The 27,018-nt window shown below is 36.7% G+C and overlaps 4 protein-coding genes across 4 annotated transcripts; 2 read left to right on the plus strand and 2 right to left on the minus strand.

The window, feature by feature from the left end:
- Window positions 1-7,990: 7,990 nt before the first annotated feature.
- PHYBLDRAFT_179443 (C5HC2-type zinc finger transcription factor) lies at window positions 7,991-13,748 on the minus strand (the record flags this gene model as incomplete). Its single annotated transcript, XM_018438145.1, has 7 exons — window positions 7,991-10,683; window positions 10,813-11,190; window positions 11,315-11,744; window positions 11,964-12,411; window positions 12,531-12,747; window positions 12,903-13,103; window positions 13,485-13,748. 7 exons carry the CDS (start codon window positions 13,746-13,748, stop codon window positions 8,338-8,340), a joined length of 4,284 nt encoding a protein of 1,427 aa, XP_018298268.1. The 3' UTR covers window positions 7,991-8,337.
- Window positions 13,749-21,962: 8,214 nt separating this feature from the next.
- PHYBLDRAFT_121760 (hypothetical protein) lies at window positions 21,963-22,866 on the plus strand (the record flags this gene model as incomplete). Its single annotated transcript, XM_018428826.1, has 2 exons — window positions 21,963-22,115; window positions 22,215-22,866. The coding sequence occupies 2 exons, from the start codon at window positions 21,963-21,965 to the stop codon at window positions 22,560-22,562; spliced, it is 501 nt and encodes a 166-aa protein (XP_018298269.1). The 3' UTR covers window positions 22,563-22,866.
- Window positions 22,867-23,152: 286 nt separating this feature from the next.
- On the minus strand, window positions 23,153-25,727 carry PHYBLDRAFT_59257 (hypothetical protein; the record flags this gene model as incomplete). The annotated part of the gene is made up of 9 exons (XM_018440463.1): window positions 23,153-23,224; window positions 23,368-23,755; window positions 23,837-23,913; window positions 24,073-24,260; window positions 24,334-24,454; window positions 24,542-24,618; window positions 24,816-24,905; window positions 25,228-25,338; window positions 25,655-25,727. The coding sequence occupies 9 exons, from the start codon at window positions 25,725-25,727 to the stop codon at window positions 23,153-23,155; spliced, it is 1,197 nt and encodes a 398-aa protein (XP_018298270.1).
- Window positions 25,728-26,391: 664 nt separating this feature from the next.
- Window positions 26,392-26,898, plus strand: PHYBLDRAFT_163253 (hypothetical protein; the record flags this gene model as incomplete). Its single annotated transcript, XM_018434762.1, has 2 exons — window positions 26,392-26,532; window positions 26,647-26,898. The coding sequence occupies 2 exons, from the start codon at window positions 26,392-26,394 to the stop codon at window positions 26,896-26,898; spliced, it is 393 nt and encodes a 130-aa protein (XP_018298271.1).
- Window positions 26,899-27,018: the final 120 nt, after the last annotated feature.

Consider the following 27,018-nt stretch of genomic DNA (forward strand, 5'->3'; position numbering starts at 1 on the left):
GTAAAAGAGTCCACCAAAATACTCGTATATTTTAATGAACTCGCTCGCTGGACCACTGTTTTTTTTTATAAAATTATGCAGACAAAATACGTTAGCAACTTTGCATGTCAAGTCAGAAATTAGTAAACATGGCAATCAGCAGCATATTTTTCACACAAGAACAAGAACAGGAGTGTTTTTCTAGGCTTTTGGTTATGTTTGGCTGTCAGTCTATTGAAAAAAACAGAAAAAAGTTAGATGTTGCTAAAGATTAATGCGCATGAGCTTGGTAGAATTAGCCATTCTCTTAGGTTCTTAAATCCGTAAAAGTTGAAAATATAGAGCGCCTCTTTAAAAAAGAAAAAGGCGAAAATATGTTCAGGTTAAGTTATGACACCGAAAAAGACGTATTCGAGCTGGCTTTAACATGCTGGTGGTCTTTACGTTCATTACTTACCTGGCGTAAACGTAGGCAGACCTAAAGGAAGGCAAATACAAACAGACGGACGCGTATGCCCTTGAAATAATTTTCGCGCTAGTACAGATGACATCACCATTTCTTTGTGATGCAAGCATTCATAGCCTCTATGAGAAAAAAGCGGTGATTCAGGGGGTGGTTTTGAAAATTATCATAAGAATTTCTCGAAATCGCTCTCTTAATCACCTCTTGTTTTATCGTAGTGATTAAGATATAAATTATGACCATTAATAACAGGAAGGCATATTATTATAAGACATTAAGTAGGTTACTTTCAATACTACATAGTGTATATCAAGCCCAGGTCTATTCTGTAGCCAAACCATTTGCCGAAAGCATTATACAAGTATATGTATAAGATTTAAAAGACCAGTACTTGATAACACTGCTACATAAATAAAAATAAAGTAGAAAAATTAATACATAAAAACATTGCTATAAAAAAGTATAGCTGTATTTACGAGTAGCATTATATAAAAAAAAAGAGCAATTTTACTTTGTTTTCTTTTGCTCACCATAATTGCAGTAAGAAAGAACTTTTATGAACATAAGCGACTTGCATATGTTATTTTACTGTAAGCTATCAGAACACTGTTATTTGTAAAGGTATCTCTTCTTCTTCATGAAGTTAAGAGCTAAGAAGATATCAAGTATGTCATATATCTTTAAAAACTATTGATTAGAACGACCATCCAATAGAGCCATACCCTAGCCCAGGAAGGTCGAATAAACCAAGGGTCACATATCTCATTTCTGTTTAGCTGAGCGTAATATATTGTCCTCTTAAAAAGCATAAATTTGATTAAGCTTGTCTTTTGCTGGTATTATTGTCTACAGAAAGCTTTGTATAAGCTATATTTGCGAAAGAGAAGTTTTGGCGTAAGATAATATGACCCGAGGAGTTAGACTCTTTTGTGAAAGATCATAGTCTTTACTTGCTTGTATTTTTTTTGGGTTCTAGAAAAGGTTTTCAAGGCATATATTTCTTTAAATAATAAAAATAATAGAAAATTCGTAGGAGGCTTAGTGATGGTATGGGAGTCTCTCTTAAACTGAAGGGTTTGAGAGATACACAGCTCTTGAAAGCTCTGTAAGCCAAGATATCTATTTTAGCTTTCTAGTTAAAGACCTCAATATCTGACATCAAAAATATAACGAGTATCATGATATATCCACCTTCCAAGAGGACTGAACCAGGTACAATACTAGCTTGAATATGTCATTATAGAAAAATTGTTAGCACATTATAAAGTTTTGAATACTCACCATGCCAAGCTCAGAATTAAAATCCAGCTGAGCATATCTAGATTAGATCATTATAAAAAACAACGGCCATGTTGCAGAGTGGAGCACGTCCGTAAGCTATAGTAAGTTATATCGGAATTCGCACTGTCAAGGATTAAAGATAGCTGGTCCCAGAATTCGGTTTAAAGCTTTTTGTGAGTATACTTGACAAAAGTTTACCTGTAGTTACTGCTTGTGGTATTACACACGGACATATGTATATATATCAAACCTTGTTTTTTTTTGCATTTTCATACTTTATAAATCAGTCTTTCTTATTAGCTACAGAAGAACTTAATCTATATTACAGCCTTTATTCGACAAGTTTAATAAAGTCAATTCAACTTGACAATTTCTTTTGAATAAACTGGGTAGCCAAGATGTGTAATTCACAAAACAAATTCATTTCAAAGATACAAAGATGCAAATGTCCATATTGATAGTTGTCACTTACCAATACATCCTAAACACTGACAATTACAATTTCAAATTGCCTCTTTTTTTATTATAGATTTTGGAAAGACTTTTTAGCAGATAAAAACCATATTTCTCATACACTCCACAAGAATGGGATGGACCAATGTGAGCCGATTTGCAGCACAAGGGAAGTACACACGATCTTCATCATGAGCGCCTCCCTAATTAGGAAACTGCTAATGGTGGAATCGTTCTGTATTTAGAATCTTGGAGTGTTTATTCTTTCTGCTTGGACTATATTGCCTCTTCTTACTCATCTTCTTATTCACCAGGCAGAGAATAAGAAGACAAAATAAATAAATAAATCCCAAAGAGAAACAGATACACTTTTTGCACTCTTTAATTCCTTTTCTTATACACTACACACAATGTACAACAACGCGGGAGTGCCACCGCAACTCAATTCAACAATGTTGAGTCCTTCTAAAGGTGACAAATGATGTCAATGTGCAAACCAATAGAACATTAGAAAGCTTACTTGAGCACACCCGCCCTTAGGTCTTCGATTCAACTTCATCACCCCAACCGACCAAAAAAAATTCGAGGATCTCTTTGTTAGTGCTACGAATGGCACCAATCAGATTAGTGGTAAGTCTTGAATGACCCGTGTTTATACATAGAGTATATAAAGAATTCCAACTTAATTCTATTCAATGCCTTAGCCACTGCGGTACGTGATCTTTTGGCCCGTTCAAGACTTGATACTGAATCTCTGGCCAAGATTTGGTAAAGTGTTTTTCTTCTTCTTTTCTTTCTTTATTCTGACTTTTAACTAAAATGAGAGTAGAAGCGAATGGTATAGACCAAGTCTTAACGTTTTGTATATGCATATATCTATGTATTTATGTATGTATTTATCTGTTATAGGGATTTATCATCAATCGCAAGTGCACCATACCTGACTTTCCCCGAGTTTGCGGTTGCAATGTATTTGACCTCGACTAAACTGTCAGGAAAACAACTTCCAGGGGCACTTCCTATATCTGTCAGAGAAGAAGTGGAACTTGCTATGGCTACAATTGCATCTACTGAGACCAGTCAACCACCAAGTCAGCAACAGCAACAGCAGCAACAGCAGCGTCAACAGTCTTATGGGATGTCTATGGGCGGAAACTCAATGATGCAACCTCAGATATCTATGGCCACTGGAGCACCACCTCAAATGTCAATGATGACTGGAGCACCACCTCAGATGTCCATGATGACAGGATATCCTTATGGACAGCAGCAGCAGCAGCAACAACAGCAACAGCAACAACAACAACAGCTTCTTAGACCTCAGCAGCAGCAAATGTCCCTTCCTTACCAAAACATGATGCAGACTGGCTACATGTCTCCATCCGTTCAAACTCCTATGCGTACTGGAATTGCACCACCAATGCACCAACAAAGACCTAGGATCCAGAATAACGATTTTGCTAGTAGAATGATGCCAAACCAAAGTGGAAATGTCAATTTGCTTATTCCTAGCATGGGAACCAATCCCGGAGAGCAGATTTCATGGAAAATAAGCCCTGAAGAAAAACAGAGATATCGTGAGATTTTCCATGCCTGGGAAACCTCTGGCACAGGTTATCTGTCGGGTGATGTTGCAAGTCAAGTGTTCTTGCAATCGCAAATCTCCCAACAAGACTTGATGACAATTTGGGGGCACGCTGATCGTGAGAATAGAGGAAGTCTAGACGAGGACGAATTTTGCATTGCAATGCATCTTATTTATCGAAAACTCAATGGATTTGACGTACCAAAAGAACTTCCTGCCGAATTGGCACCTCCATCAAGTGTCCTGAAGAAATTTGTAATTGGCAATCGTGCACCGTCCTTTAACAGCCCAGCATCTTCTGTTGCCAATGGAAGATCACCCCGTTCGAACCGTGGTTATGAAGAGGACGAAGACGACATGCATGGATCTGGAGGATATGTATCTAGTGCGCGTCGCAAGGGTAGATTTAATTCGTCACTAAATCCTCGCAAATACCAAAGCGATGCTGAGGATGAGAATGGCGAAGAAGACGGTGATCTGAGTGATCTGCGTTATCAGATTAATGAAGTCAAACGTGCGTTGGACAAAGTAAACTCTAAATCTCGTCGTAATGATACTTATTCCTCGTCATCAACAAATGGTCGCTACTCTGTCGAGGAGTTGAAAGAAAAGATCAGAAAAACCCAAGAGGATCTCAACCGTGCTGTCCGCTCAAACCCAAGCAGTGCAAAGTATCTTGAGAATTCTGAAACTATGCTTGATTTGCTGGAAACCCAAAAGTCTCTCCAAGCGGAAATCGAATTCCTTTGTAACCGTGATATCCCTGTGCTTGCACGCCAAATCCGAGGTGCTGCAGCAGAATTGAGAGATAGCAAGGTCCGAGATGGACGCAAAAAGGACGGCGGACAAGACTTTATGGCATATATTGTTCCTACCGGTCCTGGTGGATCGATTACCGAGACCGACCGCGTTCGCGCTAAAGCTAAAGCTATGATGGCCGCACGTAAGAGTGGATCATCTGGTACCGAGTCCAAGGACTCCAACTTTGAGTTGAGACGAGCTGAGGAGGAGAAACAAAACTGTGATAGACAGGCAGATAACTTTGAGCGTAATATGGAGAAGGCACGCGAGACCTTGAGGGATCTCCGCGGAGATTTGCATTATCTATCGAGCTTGGCAGACTCCAAGAATGTCAGCGATAAAAAACGGTTCGAGAAGGGTGGACAGGATATGTCCTACGAGCTCCGTCGATTTATCGAACAACTTGATCGTGACGAAGTGCATTATGAGCAAACTAACTCTACAACCACATCTACTTCTCAGAGAAATATTGGTACATCTTCGTACCAAACCACATCGTACACTGCGTCTTCATCCACTCTCAGCCCACCAACATCTTCTCCTGCTGTAACTCCTAAAATTGCCTCACCTTCGAAACCAAGAACAGCCGAGGAAATAAAGAGAGAGGTAAATAATATGCATATTGATAAAAAAAATAACTAGAAATATTTGAGTTTATTAAAAGACATGTTTTTTGCTTTATTTTTTGTGTGTGGCTGGATTTTTCTTTTAGGCTGAAAGACGGGTCCAAGAACGATTGGCTGCACTTCACGCTAAGAAGAATCTAGGAGCTACAACCCCCAAACCTGCCGAGACACGTACTCCCAGCAAACCACACCAGCAAGATGAGGCAGAAATTGCTATGGCTCAACGTAAGTTTTGATATTCAACAGCGTTATTATTTTTTTATATATATATTTCAATAAAAATATTAATCAAATTTATTTGTGCTTCGTAATAATTAGAACGTATGCGTGATGCTGAGCGTCAGGCACAAGAAAAGATTCGTACCCAAGACTATCGTCGAGGTGACGCTCCAGAACCTGAAAGGTTATTCCGTAATACCAACGAGGAAAATGTTCGCTTTGGAGGATTTGCTATCGAAGAACAGCCCACGCCTGCCGAAAAGGCTCGCCAGGATGAAGAGCAGAGACGTCTGGATGAGGAAGCCGACAGAGTTAGACGTATTCAGGACGCCAAAGATACCGAAGAACGTAGACGTGCCGTCTTTGAAAAAGAAGAGAGACAGAGACTTGCTCGTCTCGAGGCTCTTCATAGAGCAGAAGAGGAAGAAGAGGCGAGAAAACAAAAGGAGAAAGAAGCCATGAACCCTTCACCTGTTGCAGAAATCAAGCGAGAAATTCCTAAACCCGTGTCTACACCCACACCACCCCCACCACCACCCGTCGCTCCAGCTATCCCAACTCCTCCTCCAGCACCAGTCGTTGAACGAAAATCGACATCTTCTTCTTCCACCGATGGTGCTGCTGCTGCTGCTGCTGCTGCTGCTGCCGCAGAAGTCAAGATTAGTAGCAACAACCCATTTGCCAAGATGAAACAAGATGGTGGCGCAACCAAAGATGTGACTTCCGCAACTGCTGAGAAACCCTCTCAGAAGGAGCCCGAGGCTTTGACAAACAAGCGCGTCAGTTACAATCCATTTGCTGCATTCTCTGCTTTCAACGCTACCCAGGCCAATGATGACAGTGACTCAGATGATGGTTGGGATGTTGCAAACCATGATGACTCTGACGACGAAAACGAGTTCCCTGCTGCTGGAAGTGCAAAGAATATGGCTGGAATGTTGTTTAATGCCATTGCTCAAAGACAAAGTATGTTAAAGAAAACACATTCAATATTTAGTTATCTACTAAAATTTTGTTGATAATACGTATAATGTATGAACATGTATTTAACTAATCCTAACAAAAAAAATTATTTGCTTTGGTTTGGTTTGGTTTGATTTTTTAATTTTTATCTTTTACTTTTAGGTCCTTCTATTTCTTCTAGAGCTGTCTCTCCAAACCCAGCTGCGACTAGCTCCCCTAGTGCCCAACAGACGTCTCCTTTAGCCGCTTCCTCGGCTGGAATTCCTCCTCCTCCTCCTCCTGCCCCTCCTGCTGCTGTTTCAACTGCTAGTGGAATACCCCCTCCTCCTCCTGCACCAACAACAGGATCCACTTTCACACCACCATCACCTCAACAAGCTCAGGGAGGTGGCGATTCCCGCTCTGCTCTTTTGAGTCAGATCCAGATGGGCGCCCGTTTGAAGGCTACTAAGACAAACGATCGCAGCGGCTCTTCTGTTGCTGGTGTCGTTATTGATGAATCTCCCAAGTCAGCACCTACCAGCCGTGCTGTTACTCAAGAATCAGAATCATCTGCTGCTACCCCTGCCAGCACTACTGCTCCTACAGGCTTTGGCGGTGGCGGATTCTTTGCTGAGTTACAAGCTCGCACTGGCGGTGGATTCAGTTCTCAGACAGAAGAATCTACTCAGAAATCTGAGCCAGAACCTAAATCAGAACCAGCAGAAAGTGTTGATTTGTCTAAAGCAAAAGGTAAACAATCAATGGAAATAATTACACATACACATACACACAAAATAATAAATAAGAGTTGCTCACCTTTTTATTTGATCTACGTGATATATCTATGCTCATACCTATCTTTATATAGCCTTTGTTGCTCTTTGGGACTATGCCGGTGCTGGAAACAGTGCCAGTGACCTGGTATTCAACCGTGACGATGTGATTATGGTCGAAAAGGACGATTCATCTGAGGATTGGTGGTTTGGTTACCTTGAAAGAACTCAGAAATCAGGTTATTTCCCTTCTAACTACGTTCAAGCCAAACAAGGTAATGTTTAATACTCAAGTTGATAAATACAAAATGGATTAAATGTATATATATATATATATATATTGACTTGATTGAATAATTAATATTATGATTAATTTAGATAAACCTTTGGTTGAGATCAAGGCCACTGCATTGTACGATTACGATGGTCCAGCAGAAGAAGGATGCCTTAGTTTTGAGGCTGGTGCCACATTGACAATCATTGATAAGGAATCTGATGATTGGTGGCAGGCCAAATTGGAGGACGGACGAACAGGTTTGGTGCCTTCCAACTACTTATCCGAAGATTTCTAAGGATATAATACACATTCATGACTCACTAGCACACACCCACACCCACACACCCATAAACATAAAACATAAACGCACAAATATACAAATGCACTTTTATATATATATATATCATAAGCTATGTAGCTGTTTAGCTCTATATACATACTTATATAAATGTGTTCATTCGCCTACAACTTTTAAACAAGATTAAATGATTTGAACTTTATTATATATATATATATCTATTCAAGATATGAACAGGAAAGTGGATTTGTTACTTTCATTAGTCATTAATGGACTACCCTTTCAGTTTTAGAAATTATAAACATAAGACAATATATTTTATTCGACGTTTCTGAAGAAACCAAAGACACATTTGATATATTACAGAAAAAAGATGAAAGAAAGAGATAAAGAAAGATCAATGTACGATTAAAAGAAACTTAACGTGAGACAAAAATAATAGTAATAGTAGTAGTAATAGTAGTAGTAGTAATAATAAAAAAACAGAAATAGGAAGAGGTGTTGGGTGGATACTAAGAGAGACTAAAGAGACAACAGAAAAAGAACAGAAGGGTAGGGATAGAGACACATAGAGATAGATGACAAAGATGAGGGAGTAAATGGACGGGTGGGTTTAGGATTTAAATTGAAGATAAAATTATACAGACGCATGTAGACAGACATCCTCGTTCATAGAAAGTTCTCTTTTTGATTTTTCTTTTTCGATAAGATGTTCGCCACCATGTTTCCGTTTTCTTTCGTATATGCTTGTAGATGGAGTAGGCGCTGGGGGCCTTACCGTGAGTTTGATGACAGTTGGTGTACGCGGTGAATGTGTTGAAGGAAGAGGGGGTGTTGGCAAGACAACACTGTCTGTATTGTACGCATAACCTTTAAGATCCATCTGTGCTGATGTGTGATTCTTCCCAACTTGTGATTGTGATTGTGATTGTTGTTGGAGTGGCTGTGAAAGTAGCTGTTGAAGTGGCTGTTGCACTTGTTGTTGCATATCTTGCTTCCGAGTGCATCCCGGACACTTGTAATGCTCAATCCCAGGCAACGCTTTCAGGTCTAGATTGACACAAGATAGATGGAACCACTCATGACAGGTATCGCAACCTACCATCTGAGCATCTGGTCCATTTGGGGTGTAGCGCTTACGACACACGCAGTACACTCGCTCGTCAGCACTTGAGGAGGAGTGGGAAATGTTTGAGTCGGTAGCAGGAATATCTTCTTGAGAAATTTGAGCGACAGGGAGATTGGGTGAAGGATAGGCGCCGTAGATCTGGGGTAGAGGAAGCGGACCAGACAATGTTTTGACCTTTTTACGCAGAAAGTCTGTTTCGTCGCGTAAATGGATGTCAAGCCCTAATAGTTCTCGCAAGTTCATCTTGATTGCATTTAGATCTTGTACCCCAAGTTGTGTTTTTGACCGACAGAACGCCTGTACGCGTCCCTTGAATGTACGCGCTGAATCTACAATTTGTGACAGAAGCTCGTATTCTTTGGGTAGAAACCACAGGCGGTTTGCGTCCTCTATCAATTGTTCACATTCCTCCAGGCTAGGTCTCTTGAACGCACGAGGAATGATCTGATGGCCGTCACAGGCCGGACACACATAGGTTATCGCTTCTGCTTCACGGCGTGTCACCTTGACGCACCGGCCATGGTACCATTCGTGGCAAATGTCACACTCGATCATCAATCCAGACTCGGATTTACGGCAGATACAATATCGATCTGCAGATCTATTCAATAACTTGGCTTTCTTGAGAGGTCCGGTTGAGGCCCCGCGTCCATTGCTGGCAGTAATAGATGCGATAAAGGCGGCTCCAGCCGAACCTTTTGGCTCGATAATATTGACCATGTTGGTCAGGACATCCATCAAGCGCATTTCGAGATGTGATTTATGGGGTGATGTTGGAGTCTGGCTGGTTCGGTCAAAGACCGTTTCTACTTGTCGAACCCATTTTTCTATTTCGTCCTTTTGAGTAGCAATACATTGAGAGTTTTCGATTTGGATTGGTAGCCATTGAAGAGCATGTGCAACTCTGCTAAGATCTGTAACTGATGGTCTTTCTTTGTGTTGTCCGGTCGAAAAGTTGGTTGCCATTTGGATGATCTCTGTTGCGTCAGTACCTACTTTGACTACTTCCTTGACGTTGTAGAGTGCGTCCGGAGGAGTAGAGACCTTTGTACTAGCTTCTAAGAGATTAGTATAATGGTCTAATGTGACCGACTCTGAACATGTAACGAGGTCGTACTGAGCTACCCATCGTTCGCCTTCCTGTTTGAGGGCTAATAAGGTTTGATAAGTACTGTCATCTACAGGGATCTTGTACTCTTTGGCCTCGGCGATCGAACGTATGATGTCGCTAAAGTGATTTTTGATAGATGTGGGAGCTCCCTTGCGCCATGTATGCTGTTTGATCGCCATTTCTAATTGAGCCATCTCGGGAATGTCGGCATTCATGCCTGTGCCGATCTCATACACATCGCGATAAGTATCTACCGAAACCGATTGATTATCAGCCCCAAGAACTTCCAGGGCTTGGTCTCTAAAGTCGTTGAGCATTTTGAGGGTTTTGCGGATCGCATGCACCTCGGGTGCATCAAAATGCATCTCAGACGCATCTTTGCACAGCTTTTTAATTTGCTCGAACCGCTTGCCGTTATACTGTGCTGTTCCAGAGTCGCGCCGTCGGTTCTGATGCTTACGGATCGCATATAGTTTAGCTTCGTCAATCCAATCCATTATTTTAGGAATCGTTTTCCGGATCTCCTCAACGTCGTCTTCTGGTGCAAACACCTTTTCACCTTCCTGGAGTAAGCTACGGAGAGTCTTGAGAGTAGGTGGAGCGCCGTTTTTAATAGATTCCCATTTCTTGGACCATTCTCTCGATGCTTTTGTTACGTCTGGAGAACGTTGTACAATTTGCAAAAGTTGGTCGTCTGTGAATCGAAGGCAAAGAGACTTTTTTGAAACATTGCATGTACAAAGCTGCAAAAAAGAAAAAGAAAGGTAGAATATAGTTTAATGAGTTTCATTAAACAATAAACAATAAATAATACTAAAAGATATATATATATATATATATATATAATTAATTAATTAAAAATTAATATTTACTTCATCGTAATGATCCAAGCAAGCAATGTTGTCTGTGCAGCTACAGGACACATGGGAAAGATAAGAGTAGCAGTGGCAATAGACGCACTGAGACTCATTATCAGTGACCTGGGGTTTGGTGTCTACGATTTCTTTTAATTTAGGATACTTTTCTCTCAAGCTATCGCGCTCAGAAATCTCTCTTGACTTCATTGCCGTAATTGCACCGCGCAACCATTTGGCGGTTTCGATACTTTTGTCGTGTTCGGCTACATTGACTAACAGTTCATCGTGTGAAAAACAAGGTTGTCGCCTGTATTCCTTGTAGCGTTGGACACATTCTAAGCCAAGATCAACCCATTCAGAAGGTGCGAAATTGACTGCTTCACAAAAATTAAACTAACAAAACAACAATAAGATAAATAAGATAAAGAAAAAAAAATTTTAAAAAAAAAGTCAAACTTGATTTGATTTGATTTGATGTATTAAAAGAAACATAATTCCTTATTTGTATTATACTTACTCCATGATTGAACCCGGAGTGATAGGATTTTGGAAACGTGACGACGAATTGACCTGGACGTTGGTCGACTGCATATACCTTGACGTCCTCTTCCAAAAGTCTTCCTGGACTCAGCATGGTGACAAGTTGGAATAATAAATCAGGCTGTTGTTCAAAGAGTTCCGGAACTGCCTTCCGCATCGTTTCTTCAAATTTTGCTGTGTCACTGCCGGGTATGCCGTACCACGTCTTGGTTTCACCCCAATGCATGTAGTTGATCGAATAGGTGTAGTGGTCTTCATTGTGCCAACAGAAGGCAGAGAAACACATGCCAATGTACAACCAAGGTACCATCATACCACTTATATCAGCTTGGATATGTGAAAATAAAGATTTTGGTAAAGCGGGGATGACATTGAGGTTCCACGGATCATTAAGATCGCCCAGAGCACTTTGTAAGAAAATCAAAATATTTAGCCTTTTTTTTTCTTTTCTTTCTTTGTTTTTTGTTTCTGTTTTTGATTTTGCCTTGAAAAAATAATATAATATAATATATAATGCATATATATGTATGTATGTGTATGTATGTATGTATGCATGTATTTATATAAAAGAAGTAGAAATCCTGTGCATGCTAATTATAATAATGATAGTATATTAATTTATTTACCTGCCATGTTGGGTCGAGTGAAGGTCGGCTCCATATTCCACTTGACATGTTTCGTGTGGATTTTCTGCCAGACGCCAGAATTCATCCTCACAATCTTCTTCGGTTACTGTCTCGTCTGGTTGAAGTGTGCCGTTCTTTGAGAACCATTCGCGCTTAAATGCTTTGCATTTCTCATGGAATGCAGCCAATGAATATTCGTCTCCGTCTTCAAATCCATAGTCTCCTCCTGCTGCAGTCAAACATTTGATACAATGCCAATCTCCTTGTGGCATGGTTTTCAAGGGTGGCGAAAGACAATAGAGGTGGAAGATGTGCCCACACCCTTCGCATGCAATCATATCGCTTTCGCCTTCATTGTCATGACAGATCTGGCATGGATCTTCTTCTGAATCGTCCGGGGTCGTTGTTTCTGATACAGCCACACTTTGTTCTCTTGAGTGAGAGGTGGCTATTGAGTAATTATTGTTAAGCAAAGAAAAGAAAAGAAAAGAAAAGAAAAGAAAAAGAAATAAAAATAAAAATGATGTGTGATTCTTGGGTTTATTATCATTGTTTGTTGTTGTTTACCTCGAGTAGATTTCATTCGTGATCCTGTCATTGAATCTGATGTGAGCGGCGCAGGAGAATTTTGACCATGCTCTGACTTGTACCTCGTCAGCCAATCTTCGTAGGGGAGTACATAGCGATAGTAAGCATTCTTTAGGGCATTGGACATTGATGTACACTCTTTGCGGTGATAGTCCAGAGAACGTCCGATTTCAGCCCATTTCTTTTGTCCGGTAACCTAGAGAGAGAGAGAGAGAAATATAGATTTTAATTATTTAATACTAATAATATATATATAGTAGATATATAAATATAGAATATCCTAATAGTAGTAGTGGTGGTAGTAGTAGTAATAGTAGTAACAGACAATTAAAATGATATTAATAATCTTACAATGTGATATCCTCCTCTGCGGGCTACTTCTTTTTTAAGCTTGAAAAGATCAATGGGTCGTTTGTCGAGCTGTGGGATTTTGTGGATAGGTGTTCCAGCCGAGATATGGAAGTTGGACAATTGTTCGAGATAATTCACATTTGCTCTCGTTTCACCTTCCATACTATTGAGTTTTTGGATACGTGTGCGAAAACGAAATGTCTTGATGACAATGAATGTTAAGTTTGAGAAATTTTGTTATAATTGTTAAAATATACATATATTTTAAAGTAAAAAAATAAAATAAAGAAGAATGAATGAATGAGTAATGAGCATTTCGACATGTTTTTTTTTCTTCTTCTTCTTCTTCTTCTTCTTCTAGATTCCTTTATACTTGTACAAAAACACAAGCATATATATATATATATATATACAGAAATATCTAATGTCTGTATATACATATAACTATATGTATACAAATGTACAAAAACACACACACACACATATATATATATATATAGTGTATATAGTGTATATATACATTTATAAAGATATAAATGTATAGATGTGTATATCTATATATCTATATCTATATATATTTACCTCCTTGTTGAGTTTGAAGCCAGGGTCATAACCAGCAGGAGGAACTATCTTGATAATTCCATATTTTTCACCTTCTTTTTGAATAGAGGCAATATATTTGATGGGATCTGAAAATTCTATGGGTGTTGGGTAATAGACTGGTGCTTCTGTTAGGCCAAATAAGCGGGGACGAGTACGGGGAACGTAATGACTGGTCATTGGTACTGAGGACAGATTGAGGCTACTTTGATCGGAACTGATCTTGTGGCGAGTAGAAGGCCGCATGACAAAGAGGTGAATGGAATCGCAGAAAAAATAATAATAAAATAAAATAAGAAAGAAAAAGAAATAAAATAAAATAAAATAAAATAAAATGAGAATAAAATGAGAATAAAATAAAATAAGTAAAATAAAAATAAAATATAATAAAATAAAAATAAAATGTGTATAAAAATATGTCTATGTTGTATATGCTTTGTATATAAAAACCAATGTGTGTGTGTGTGTGGGTGTGTATATAGATACACTCAAATGTTAAGCAAGTGAAATGATAGTAATTATATAAAGAGCTTCAGATTAACGAAATAATCGACGGTTTGAATATAGAGAGAGATATTAATACCAATACTAATATAAAGAGCAATAGCAATAGTAAATTGTATTGTATTGTATTGTATTGTATTGTATTGTACTGCTTAGTATTGTAATAATATTAATAGTAATACTAATATTAAGAAGAAGAATAGAATATATTAACAATAATGATAATGGTAATGGTAAAAGGAAGAAGAAGAGGAAGAGGAAGAGGAAGAGGAAGAGGGGGAGAGAGAGAGGGGGGTTAAACTAGGGATTAAATTTTTCTGGTTCTCTTTGGTTCTCTTCTTTCATCTCTCACCCACTCGCTCACTATATCTGTCTGTATATAAATATTAGCTTTTTCCAGGCGATTTGCGCATCAGGTTTATTATTTTGCGCCCCGCAGTTTTTTTTTTTGCGTTCACCCCCCAATTCTGTTTTTTTTTTGCGCATCAGACTTTATTTTATTTTATCTACTACTTTGTTTTGTATGCAATATGAATAATTACGTATATTAGCTGTCTTTAATGCAAAAGACCAAGTAATTGGGTCCATATAATGAACAGTGAAAGGTGGTATTTCAAAAGAAGGAGAACGGAGAGATTAATTCAAGAAGCGTTGTATGACCACCACCGCCACCGCCACCACAACCACCACTATCACCTTTGACTCTATTACACCACGAAAAAAAAAGGTCTGTGCGTCTACAACAAAAAGTCCCAATATACTGGACATATTTTGCGTGCGATAGAGGTAGCTACCATGTATTGTGTTTGGCTGGAGTCTGGAAATGTTTGGCATATTCTAAAGTTGCCAAAAGAACACCAATTATATATATATGTGTGTGTATCTGTAACCAGCATTGGTATACATGAGCCACCACGGAACTCTATACGAAACATTTTCCAGAATAATTAACGAGAAAGTGATCAAAAATGGCATTTTTTTCTTTCAATTTATATAGTGGGGTAAAGCTCATCGTTCGCAAATTTGATGAGTTTCTTTCTTTTTCTTTTTCTTTTTGAAATTTAAGAAAATTGGGTAGTCAGACGTTCCATAAGAGGGATCCTATTTAAAATTAAAGGTCTAAAGTTTTTGCTTTGTTTCTATAGATATACTTGTATCTTATTGTATGCCATTGGTTTTTTGATAAACTTTTGTGTGTATTTTGAGGGCCCAGAAGTCTCGTATGACAGACCTTATATATTATTGCCAAAGTAATAAGATATTTTAGCTTACAAGGCAACTAAACTAAACTTATCTTACTATTTCCTATTTTTTTAAAAAGTATAAAAAAAATGTTATAAAATTGAAAGTTGAGCTTTTATAGATTTTTATAAAAACGTAACTTAGATGATTAGCTGTACCAAGACAATATATTCTCTTTATTACAGCAGAACCAGCAGTAACTGAGATAATTTAACAAAGGAAATTTGTGTGCTCTACTTCACCGCAACTTTTACACACGCACACACACATATATATATGTATGTATATTTGGAATCTGATAAATATTTATCTGTATTATAATCGTATGATTTTTTTTTCGTATTGTTTGTTTTTGTGTTTTAGTAGCCTCGATTATTGGTATAGTTATTGATTTGTGCTCTACTCCTTTGCCGAAACATGGATAATGTTAAATATCCATATAAATCTTCTTGTAAATACTCACAAAAAAAATATGAGTTTGCTGTAATCAAATGGACCCTTCTAATAAATATTCATACACTTTTACATGGTTTAATTTTTAATGAAAAAAAAAAAACAGAAATTCGTCTGTGTTTGGTTTGCCATTTATGCCATTTCAGGCTATTAGCTTTACATACATCTCATTTAATCTCTTTATTACACTATCATTATATTGAGTTAAGCAATCTTGCCTACAATTTTGACTCGCTTTATGCATTCAAAATGGGAGTATACATCGTTAAGACATTTTCCAATCAATCAATCAATCAATCAATTATTATTTTTCTAAAATAAAATAAAAATAGAGTCTATTGCGCAAAAAAAAAAATGGGGGGACTCAAAAAAAAATCAGATGAGTAAATTTGTCTGGAAGATAAAAAATAATAATTTAAAAATATCTACTATGTGTGTATGTGTGCATGTAGATAAAACCGTGGCTTCAGAATTTAATGTCGTGCCAAAAATGTTCCTATTCAACAATGATGTCACTTGGTCCAGCAATAAAGTCGTGGTCACATGTCATGGGCTTTCATTTATTCTCTTGTCGATTAATACAAAAGTGTTTCTTGACTCTATTTGCTTTAATTTTTTTTCTCTGATCTTGATTACAATTTATTTTACAGACATCCGAAATTATTATCCGATTTCTTTACAAAGATTAAACCAAGCCAATAAACTTTTCGCCATTAAAACAATAAGCTCCAATACTCAATTACTAATGAATACTCCAGAGATCATTAATTACTATAGTTCATCCAGTTGCAACTGAAGGGAACAATGAGTATGTTGATATCGACTTATGTAGCAAGTAACGATATAGAGTATACTCAGACGATGAGAAAACAAGATTATTAGTATTCATTTGTTTTTCAGTAAATGCCAGAGTGTATCTGCTGTTATGAAACGATTGAATATTCATATTCATGCAGCTCAGCAGAGATGGATCAGACGGCTATTACTTTTACTGAAAACAAAGCCTTTTAGATCACTTGGAATGTTATCACGATATTCACTTATAAAATGAAGGGAAATATTCATATGATCATTGTAAATGGTGTTCTTGACAAGAAAAAAAAATACTCAAACGTACCAAACTCAAATTTACAATATGATGAATTTAAAGTATAATATTCTTGTCCAGACTGCTAGCATCCTTGACCAACACTAGCACAGACATATACACATTAATACGGTCAATCTTACTAACGTGTAATTATGAATAGAATATATACTAAGCAACTTATATTTAACATTTCGGTATTAATTACCTTTTGCCACATCCATTGAATTTACTATCAATGAATTGGGAAACATGGTGTCTGCCGAGCCACACTAGTTTTGGGCGTCAGACAAAATGTCACAAACTCATTAGCAGCAGTAAGGTCAATGACAATGGTTTATAAATAAATAAATAAAAATAAGTTAATATCTCGGTGTTCATTTTTTCCTTAATGAAGCATTTGAAAGAATAAAGCGCGGGATACATCGATCTCACAACAAGTAAATCGGAATCAGTAACATAATCAATGGTATTTTGAGGTGAGTCTGTTAGATTTTATGCAGCAGTTGATCTACTTGCTTCTTCACTATAAATCAAGTATAAAAATCTAAAGACTAGAAAATAACCAACAAAAAAAACAACAAGAAACTTTTTTGCATTAGTAGTATGCTGCTCTCTACATTTTGAATTAATCAGATGACGATGCCATCAGTAAATTATAAAATGAACATGAAGTCTGCTTTTGTTGTTGTTGTATGATGGCTCTGATACTCTAGAAAATATTTGTAAGTTGTAATGACCACTCTAAGTATTGAAATCCATGTCTTATTTATTATTATTATTATTATTAAAGACGTCAAAATTTATTCAGATTTTATGATGAACTAGGCATCGCCCAGCTCTCCATGGTTGCTGAGTAATGTTATCAAAAATATTTATTCAAATTAATTAGTTATAGCGTGAATTACAATGAAACACTCCATTGTTTCTTATTTTATTTCTTAAAAAAATAAAGATTGTATTACCAGACTATCCTATTTTAATACACTAAAGATGTCTTTTTTTTTTTTTTTTTCACCAACATAAATCGGACCTATATTGGAATTATATAATATAAATATACATGTTTGTGGCAGGTTACTGTTCCGAGAAATTAATGAAATTGTAGTATTACCAAAGCGGTATTCGGAAAGAAGAAAATCAAAAGAAGGAATAGTAATAAAAATAAAAAGGAGAAAATTTTATACCTATATCTAAATGTATACATATACATATATATACAATTCAATTAAGCTGGTAAAGAAACCTTTCAACTCTCTATATACCACAAGGATAAGAAGACGATAAAGAGGAAGAGGGGCTATATTATATTCAATATTAATTCATTTATTTTTACAATAAATATATATACACAGACATCTGATAACATTCGCCTTTTGAAAGCATGTAGACTAAAGTAATTGGATAGAAAGGAAGAAAAGAGGAAAGGGTCAAAGACAGGAGGCTTATAAAAATCATTATGTTCCTAATGGTAATGCAGCATATGTATATGGTGTAATATATTTCTACTTCAAATTTGAATGATTTTCTTACCTTTTTTTAATTTTTGGCTGTAATAAGAATTGTTTTATGTATACTTATTCCACGTTGATATTTATTTGTACCCTGCTTTTTTTCAATTCCTTATCTTGCTGTTTTATTGGTTGGATGTCGACATTGATATATACGAATATATGCATACAAATATGCATATTATAGAGGGTATATATATATATATATATTATTTTATCTATTTATTTAAAAATTTTCCTTAAAGCTGACAGTTTTTTTCTTCTTCTTGGTTATAAGATTCTGGCTGGTAGAGTACTGTAACAGCTGGAAAGGAATGACAATTGTACCGGTATATCTGATCCTATTGTAAGGTCACTAGGCTTATACTTATATATTATGACATGTTCTTCTTTAAAACCCTTTTTTTTTTGTTAAAGATGTAAGAATTTTGAACCAAGAAAAAGAGCAAAATGAAACATCTTTAATTATTATTTTTTTATTCATCCAAAAAAGAAAATATTTAATGTCTGGATTTGAAGTCTAAAGATAAAGATAAAAACATATATAAATTGGTCGGTGGTGAGGTTAATTTGATGGCATTAACATGTTGACCAGTAGGAGACGATGATCGATTTACCTTTTATGACGTGAGGTCGGTGTTATAAAATAAGCTCCTTTCAGTATGTTTGTAGTCGAGAAAATAACCCACGCCTTTGTGTGCGCAAATGTGCAAGTGTGTGTGTGTAAAAGAAGCATGAATATGTGTGTGTGTGTGTAATAGTTTTATAATATAAATTTATTGAAAATAACTAGGTATCCAGATAACTAAAGGTTTGGTACGTATCAAATATATATATATATTTTTGAATAATCTTCAAAGTACCTTGTAGGCCATTCATTTCATTTCTTGATTCCTTTTGTATATTTCTTTAAAATACATTGGATAGCTTTACTGTTACATCGTATATATGTACACTTGTGTATTTTTGTGTGAATAGATATCATGTCATATCATGTCATATAGTACTTCAAATATATTACATTATTCAATACAAATAATAATAAAGGGTGTACATAGTCAAGATCATAAGCTTTGACAAGTATTAGGTGTATCTAAACAAGAGACCATTTATCTAGCATACATTTGAAAGCTTGATATTCAGGCACTCAAAAACTCACACACACACACACAAAAAAAACCAAAACAAGTAACTGTTGACTAGGAACATTGGTTTTACTGCTGTCTTACTCTATCTATAAAACAGAAAAGTATATACATTTAACAAGGCTATATGCGCAAATGAATAGAGTGGGAATTTATAATAAAAATATTTGTGAGAATAAAAATAAAATCATAGATTTTGAAAGAATTCAACAATCATGACACAGGTAAACTCACTTGAGAGTATTGTATATATACATACATACACACGCACACACACACACACATATATATTTCTTCACTGATTTTTTTTTGATTTATTTCTTGTGTGCCAAAGTGTTACTCAATTCAACCCAACCCTTTTCTTTATTTCTTTCTCTCTCTCTCTCTCTCTCTCTCTCTTTCTCTCTTTCTATCTTTCTCCCTCGCACTCACAAACTCACACACTCACACACTCATACTTATACTCGTAAACACATACACAGATACACTCTACTTCTTTGTTGTTGTTATTATTTTTTTGTCTCATTACATATAAGGAATCCAAAAAATAAAATTGGCAATGGTGAGCAAAAATAAATAAATTACTCTTCACTCTATCATCAAACTAATCTAGTCTCAAAATCCGAAGCATGAGCTGGCAGATGAACAACCAGGTGGGTCAATCTCCATCAAAGGAACAATCAAAGGAGATGATGCCTGGAAGATCGTCGGTAGCCCATCCCGTCGAGGAAGTCTTGCCATGGCTGTACACAAAGACAAAAGCCCAGCTGCCTCTCCACGCCAGAGTCTCATCGACACTCTTGAACTTGCAGACACCAGACGTGTATCTATCTCAGGTCCAGATTTACCAAGTCTTGGGAATGGTCTGGGTGGAAGTATAAATGGTATTGGTGGAAATGGTGTCAATCCTTGGGGATCATTTGGCGGTTTCCAGTGGGAAGGACCCTCGATATTTGAAGAAGACATAAAGACTCCTGCCTTTAATGATTGGAATCCTGCTCCAGACATGATGGATCCCCACGGCTTACCCTACGAAAACAGCATCCTTTCCGTACCAATGCTTCCCAATGTCTCTCTTGAACCTATTTATCGTCAACAGCGCAGTTTATCTTTTTCAATGGGCCAAGACCCTGCCTTCTTTGGCTACGATGATTACGAAGATGCCGAGGAACGAGCAAACAAGTATCGTAGCTCATTGGCCACCATGGAAGAAGAAGAAGAAAACGAAGACGAAGGTTTCATGGACGACCTTGCCCAGCTCAATGCAGCTCGTTTCCGTGCCCGCTCAAAATCCTCAGGTGCTGCCTTTGGTCTCCTATCCTCCGCCCAACACTCTCATCTCTTGGGCTCAGATGGCCACATGCGACGAGGATCCAACCAAGACGACACCCAACGAAGACGCTCTTCCCTCAGTTTCACAGGTCAGCCCATGTATGCCCAGATGTCTATGGGTGACAAGGAACGCCTTGAGATCCTACAGAGGCGACTATCCCAAGGTCATACGGATTACACGTTCCCAGAAAGGTATGAAACAATCAAAATCAGTAACCAGAGAATAAGGAATATTACTCGTGTTATTAATACGATAATAAAAATAAAAAATAATAATAAAATAAAGTACAAATCTAAATCTAATATATATATATATTAATGTACATATATTTTGCTGCCTCTTAGTTACCCAAGTATGGTACTTCCTCGAAGACCTTCATTAACCATGCAACAGCCTGTTCGCCCCATGAGTAGTCTTCAACAAATTACTGATCAATTAGAACAAACTCATCTCCGTCACGAATCTGGTCTTGGTGGTGGATTCTCTGCCATGCCATCTTTTCGCCCCGATCTTTTCCAACAGCATCAGCAATCTCCTCACAGCTATGTACCACAGCAGCCTCCTCACTTTCTGCATCATCCCACTCATTATATGTCCCAGTCCCATTCCTCCCTACCTCAACAACAATCTCAAGCCCAATCCCAATCCCAAGCCCAAGTTCAGTCTCAGGCTCAAGTTCAGGCTCAGACTCAATCTCAGGCACAAGCACAAGCACAAGCACAGGCACAAGCACAAGCACAAGCTCACGCTCACGCTCAAGCACAAGCACAAGCACAAGCACAGGCTCAGGCACAGGCTCAGGCACAAGCTCAAGCTCAGGCTCAGGCTCAGGCTCAAGCACAGGCCCAACATCAAGCTCAACAACAAAACCATCATCAAAATCACCAACAACAAAACCATTCACAGCAAAATCATCACCACAACCAACAGCAGCAGCAGCAACAACAACAACAACAGCAGTTACAACACCAGCAACAACAACAACAACAGCATCAACAGCAGCAGCAGCAACAACCGCAACATCATCATCAGTCAAGACAGTCACACCAAAAGTACCAACCTTTGTCTGGCTCAACATCTACTAATACACCAGCCGATGAATCATTTGAAGCAGATTCTCGCCTTTACCAAGATATGGGCAAGGGTGTTCCTCTTCATCGACTCCCTACAGACGTACCTCTTTACATGGTTGAGTTCAAGGCTGGTAGAACTGATTTCTTTTACGTTCCTGATACTACCGGCCAATTGCGCCCCAATGTTGGAGATTTGGTAATTGTAGAGGCTGATCGTGGCAAGGATCTTGGTAAGATTGCATTGAATACCTTGACATTGGAAAAGGTCAAGGAAATGCATCTCCAAAAACAACAGCAAGCACAACAGCAGCAGGCACAACAACAACAACAACAACAACAACAACAACAACAACAGCAGCAACAGGATGGTAGCAATGGTGGTGGTAATGGTTCAAATGAATCTGGAGATAAGATGAGAGAACTTCATGTGAAGCGTATCTATCGTCTGGCAGCACCTGAAGAAATTGGGCTGTTATTGGTCAAGGGACAAGATGAACAGTGTGCATTAGTGGTCTGTCAACAAAAGACCAAGCAGCGCAAATTACCAATGGACGTTGTAGATGCAGAGTATCAATGGGATCGTCGCAAGCTGACTTATTACTTTGTGGCCGATCGTCGCATTGATTTCAGAGAATTGGTCCGAGAGCTGTTCAAGATTTACAAGACTCGAATCTGGATGTGTGCTGTGACGCCTCCAAATGAAGCATCTTGAACAAACAGACAAACCGAAAAAAAATATATACTTCTTCTTCTTCTTCTTCTCCTTATTTTTACTATTCTTATTCTTTTATTATATTATATTCTATTTTATTTTATTTATTTCATTTTATTTTTACTGCTTGCCTTGTATTGTATTTACATTTCTATATCTTTTTCTCTCCTCCTCTATTACTCTTCTTTGTCTTCTTCTCTTTCTGCACACTCACCTATACTCCCACTCCCGCACACCGTCACTCCTCACAACCAAATACACCAACACACACGCATATATATATATATATATATCTCTTTGAATTTTCTTTTTTTTTCTTTTTCCTTTTTTAAAAACGAGCCAAAAAAAAATAGAGCAAAGAAGAAGACAATATGATAAAAAAAAATAACAACAACAATAATAGAATGAAAAAAAAAATTACAAGAAGGAATGTGTTTTGATATGTAGGGTGTAAGATAAGGTAAAAGATGTGAATACCAAAGAAGACAAAAAAAAGGGCGTATTGTGTATGTGTGTGTGTGTATATATATACTCTTCTTATTCTTAGTCTTCTTCTTATATGGTCGATTGATTGGTCGATTGAATTTGTCTTACCGATCGTTTATCCGTTCAAAGGTCTCATTCCATAACCTTACGCTTGAGTCATCCGAACAACTGGCAAACTGTGCAAATATTGTACATATTTATAATTTACACACACCACACAGACACATATATAAATATAATTATTTATATATACAGATAGTATAGATCATATTATAAAATCTAATAATGAATTATTTACAATAAAAATATATGAACGTACCTGTTTTGTGGAGGTTTTTGACCATGCTACAGACGAGACTTCATGAGAATGACCCTTGAACTGATATGCCTTTTGCTTGGGACAATCGATTTCCCATGCAAAGATAGAGTTTGTACTTGATCCCGAAAGAATGAACCGATCATCGTGCGAAATAGACATTTTGATGTAAAACGAGGTTGTCCGGAAATCAGGGTCAGTGTAGCGCCGAGCCAGGCCAGACAGATTATTGAGGTGGTGCATGTATACACTCTGATCCATGCAGATACTAAACAGGCTTGTTCCTGAAGAATTGATCTTCATGTCGCTAATTCCACGTACACCACCGGACGTGGTTTCTTCTAATGGACTGGCATCCCTTCCAGCCCGACAATCCCATAATTTGATCGTTCTTATATATATACACAAGCAAATGATATTAATATATATATATATATATATTGTTTAAATAAATCTATGTATTTCACTTTACCCATCATAGCTTCCGGATGATACAATTTGTTCTTCACCGTCTCTGACAAACAATGCAGATGTTACTGGACGATCCGGCTGTATATATATATATATAGACAGATGAAATATAAAGACCCAATTGGAATATATATACTTTTAGCTTACAAGTCTTGTATTTTCTTGTATACATGTGTATTTGGGATCCAAAGGGCGTGTATTTTTTTTTTACATAAAAAAAAAGATAGGGAAACTTACCGTGCGTCGTTTAGATAAGGTACGTTGCTTTTTTTGCTTGCGAGGTTGATTTGAATGTGCGTTTTTGACACTCTTGATCGGTCGATACATCGGAAGGTCTAGACCTTCTTCAGTCAGGGTGCCTTTCATCTGGAACCTAGTATCCCAGATATTGAATGATCCGTCTTTGGAGGCCGTCACCAAAAGGTCTTTTATTTTTTATTTATTTTTGAACATACATTTAAAATTAGTCTTAATTGTATAGGTATATCTCGAACTTACTTGGATTTACTGGATGCCAATTGACAGACTTTAGACTCATCTCATGGCCTTCAAAGCAAGACAGTCGTTTCTGTGTTTCTACATCCCACAATATCATCAGCTTGTCTGCAGAAGCTGTGGCCTAGATCCATCAACCAACCAAAAAAAAATGTGATGATTATGATTATGATGATTTAATAGTAATTAGTAATAAAACAAGATAGCTTACAAGCAGTTGATCGTTTGGACTCCATTTCACATCAAATACGGTATTTCCATGGGCATAGAATGTCGAATGAAAATCAACTTTTATAGGGTGAAATAGAATATTGTTTTTAGGAGGCATTTGTTCAAGAAGTGCATATATTTAGATACATTTGTAAATCAGTACAAAGGATCACAACAGAACAAAAAAAATAATGATCATTATCATAATCAAAAGAGAAATATCCAAGGTCAAAAAGAACATATTTATTTATTCAAATAATAAAAGAAAGACTTACGATCTTCAACAGAACTACTCTTGTCTGTTCGAATCAATGTTACCCGTCCGTCTTCATCTGTTACTGCCAACAATTGACCTCCAAATGCAGCTTTAAAGAGCCACGTTAAATATGTTCATATAAATATAAGTAACAAACAAACAAACATACAGATATATTTATATAAATATTGATTCTTTTTCTTTTTTTTTTGTTTGGTTTGCTTGCTTTCATGCTTGCCTTTTTAACATAATACCAAAAAGTTTTTATATATCTCTCTCTATACATATATATTCCCAAAAAGGAAATATCATATTCGCATATATAGATATGTATGTATATAAAGAAAAATATAAATCTAAGTCTAAGTCTAAATATCTCCAAGACCATCTTCTAGATCTTCTTGATAATTAAAATAAAGCTTCGTTCTTACAATGAGCATAATCGCACGCGTAAGGAATGCAAGGTCTTGCATCTGTGTAATAGAAATTATAGGTCTGGTTGTCGCAGTTGGTAATTTGTCGAAGCAGACTACGACTAGAGACTTTAGGTATTTTTGGTATTTTTTTTTGGTTTTTTTTTTGGTTTTTTTGACATGAGCTAAATCTTTTTCGAATAGACAGTAGCAATTATACATAATAAATGTACATTACTCTACATTACACCCCTAAACAGGCACACATATATATCTATAACATGTATCCCATAAATAAAGACTTGTACATATATATGTATCTCTCTTTGTGTGTGAGTGTGTGTGTGTGTGTGTATGCCTGCGTGATGTAGTGTAATGTAGTGTAATGTACTGTTTGATTGATTGATTGTTGAAATAATTTTTTTTTAAAAAAAAAAAGGCTTACTGGCTTGAGTTCTCTGGAGATACAACGGGTCTCTTGTTGATCGTAAGGTGAGTCCACGATATACGCTACCCATAGAAGGATTGATGGGATTGAGGAGAGATTGAATTCAATAGGATTATGTTCGCAGATCTTGTAAGAATTGAAGCAGTATTTTTTTTTAAAAAAGAAAAAATAAAGAAGAAGAAAAGAATATATATAAAATAAATAATAATAAAAAAATCAATTCGTAGATTTAAAATAAAATAAAATAAAATAAAATAAAAAGTGTGTTTTTTCATAACCTCTCGTATTCACACAAATTATCATAAATTATTGTGATAATAAAGTAGTATATAATATATATATGTTCGTTTGAATGAACGATTGGACGAATGAACGATTAGAGAAAGAAAACAAGATTCTCATTCCAAAATAACAACCATAAGAAACGTAGTATTTCTGATAGCCAATAATACCATATATATATATATGTATATATTCTTTGACGCGTCTATATTAAATACGCGTTTGTAGTTATTTAATGACGCAAAGAATATAATTGTATAAATAACAAAAAAGGGCGTATTACTATTATCGTTATTCTCATTACTGTCTGTTGCTATTCATTGCTGTTGCTGTCGTTGTTTTTCTGTTTTCTGTTCCGACCATACACACACAATTACACAATTACGCACACACATAATAAAGAATCACCTTTCTTTTTATTTTTATTTTCTTGTTTCTCTTATCTAAATCTCATGGTCCATGCTGTGATCTGCCCTGTCTCTAGTTCGCAAACCAAACAAGAGCTGATCTACCTTGATTTTCAGGGCAGCTTTGGTGTAGAAGGAGATGTCGAGGTGATGGATGTTGCAATTGGTGACATAACATTTGAAAAGGTAAATATTTTAATTGCTTACTTGTTTTGATTGTTTTGAGAGAACTACAGTTTGACTACCATTATTACTGTTATTTATATATAATAACAAAATAAACCATTCGCTCTTATAAAGGACACTGCGCTTCTTGTCATTGGACATCAACGACTAGAAGGGAAACGTGTTGGACTCACAAAACCGTTTGCGGTTATTAAGAAGAGAACAACAGGTTTTGAGGATGCCATGGAAACGGACGGTGGCTTTGCTGCTGCGGCAAGCTACGATGTGGTTTGCTTGATTCGAGAAAAATATGTGTTCTCGAACCGACCTGGACTAATTGTCCAAGAGAACCATCGAGGTCTTGGAAGAATTGGATTTAACAAATAAAAATTAATAAAAAATAAAAATAAAAAATAAAAAAGAAATCTCTCACGTCAATATTTGACTAATTATTACATGACAAAGGCTTGGAATGACAAAAAGAAGACTACAAGCCTAAAAGACCAA

Source organism: Phycomyces blakesleeanus (assembly GCF_001638985.1).
Source record: "Phycomyces blakesleeanus NRRL 1555(-) unplaced genomic scaffold PHYBLscaffold_2, whole genome shotgun sequence".
In the NCBI taxonomy this organism is placed as follows: Eukaryota; Fungi; Mucoromycota; class Mucoromycetes; order Mucorales; family Phycomycetaceae; genus Phycomyces; species Phycomyces blakesleeanus.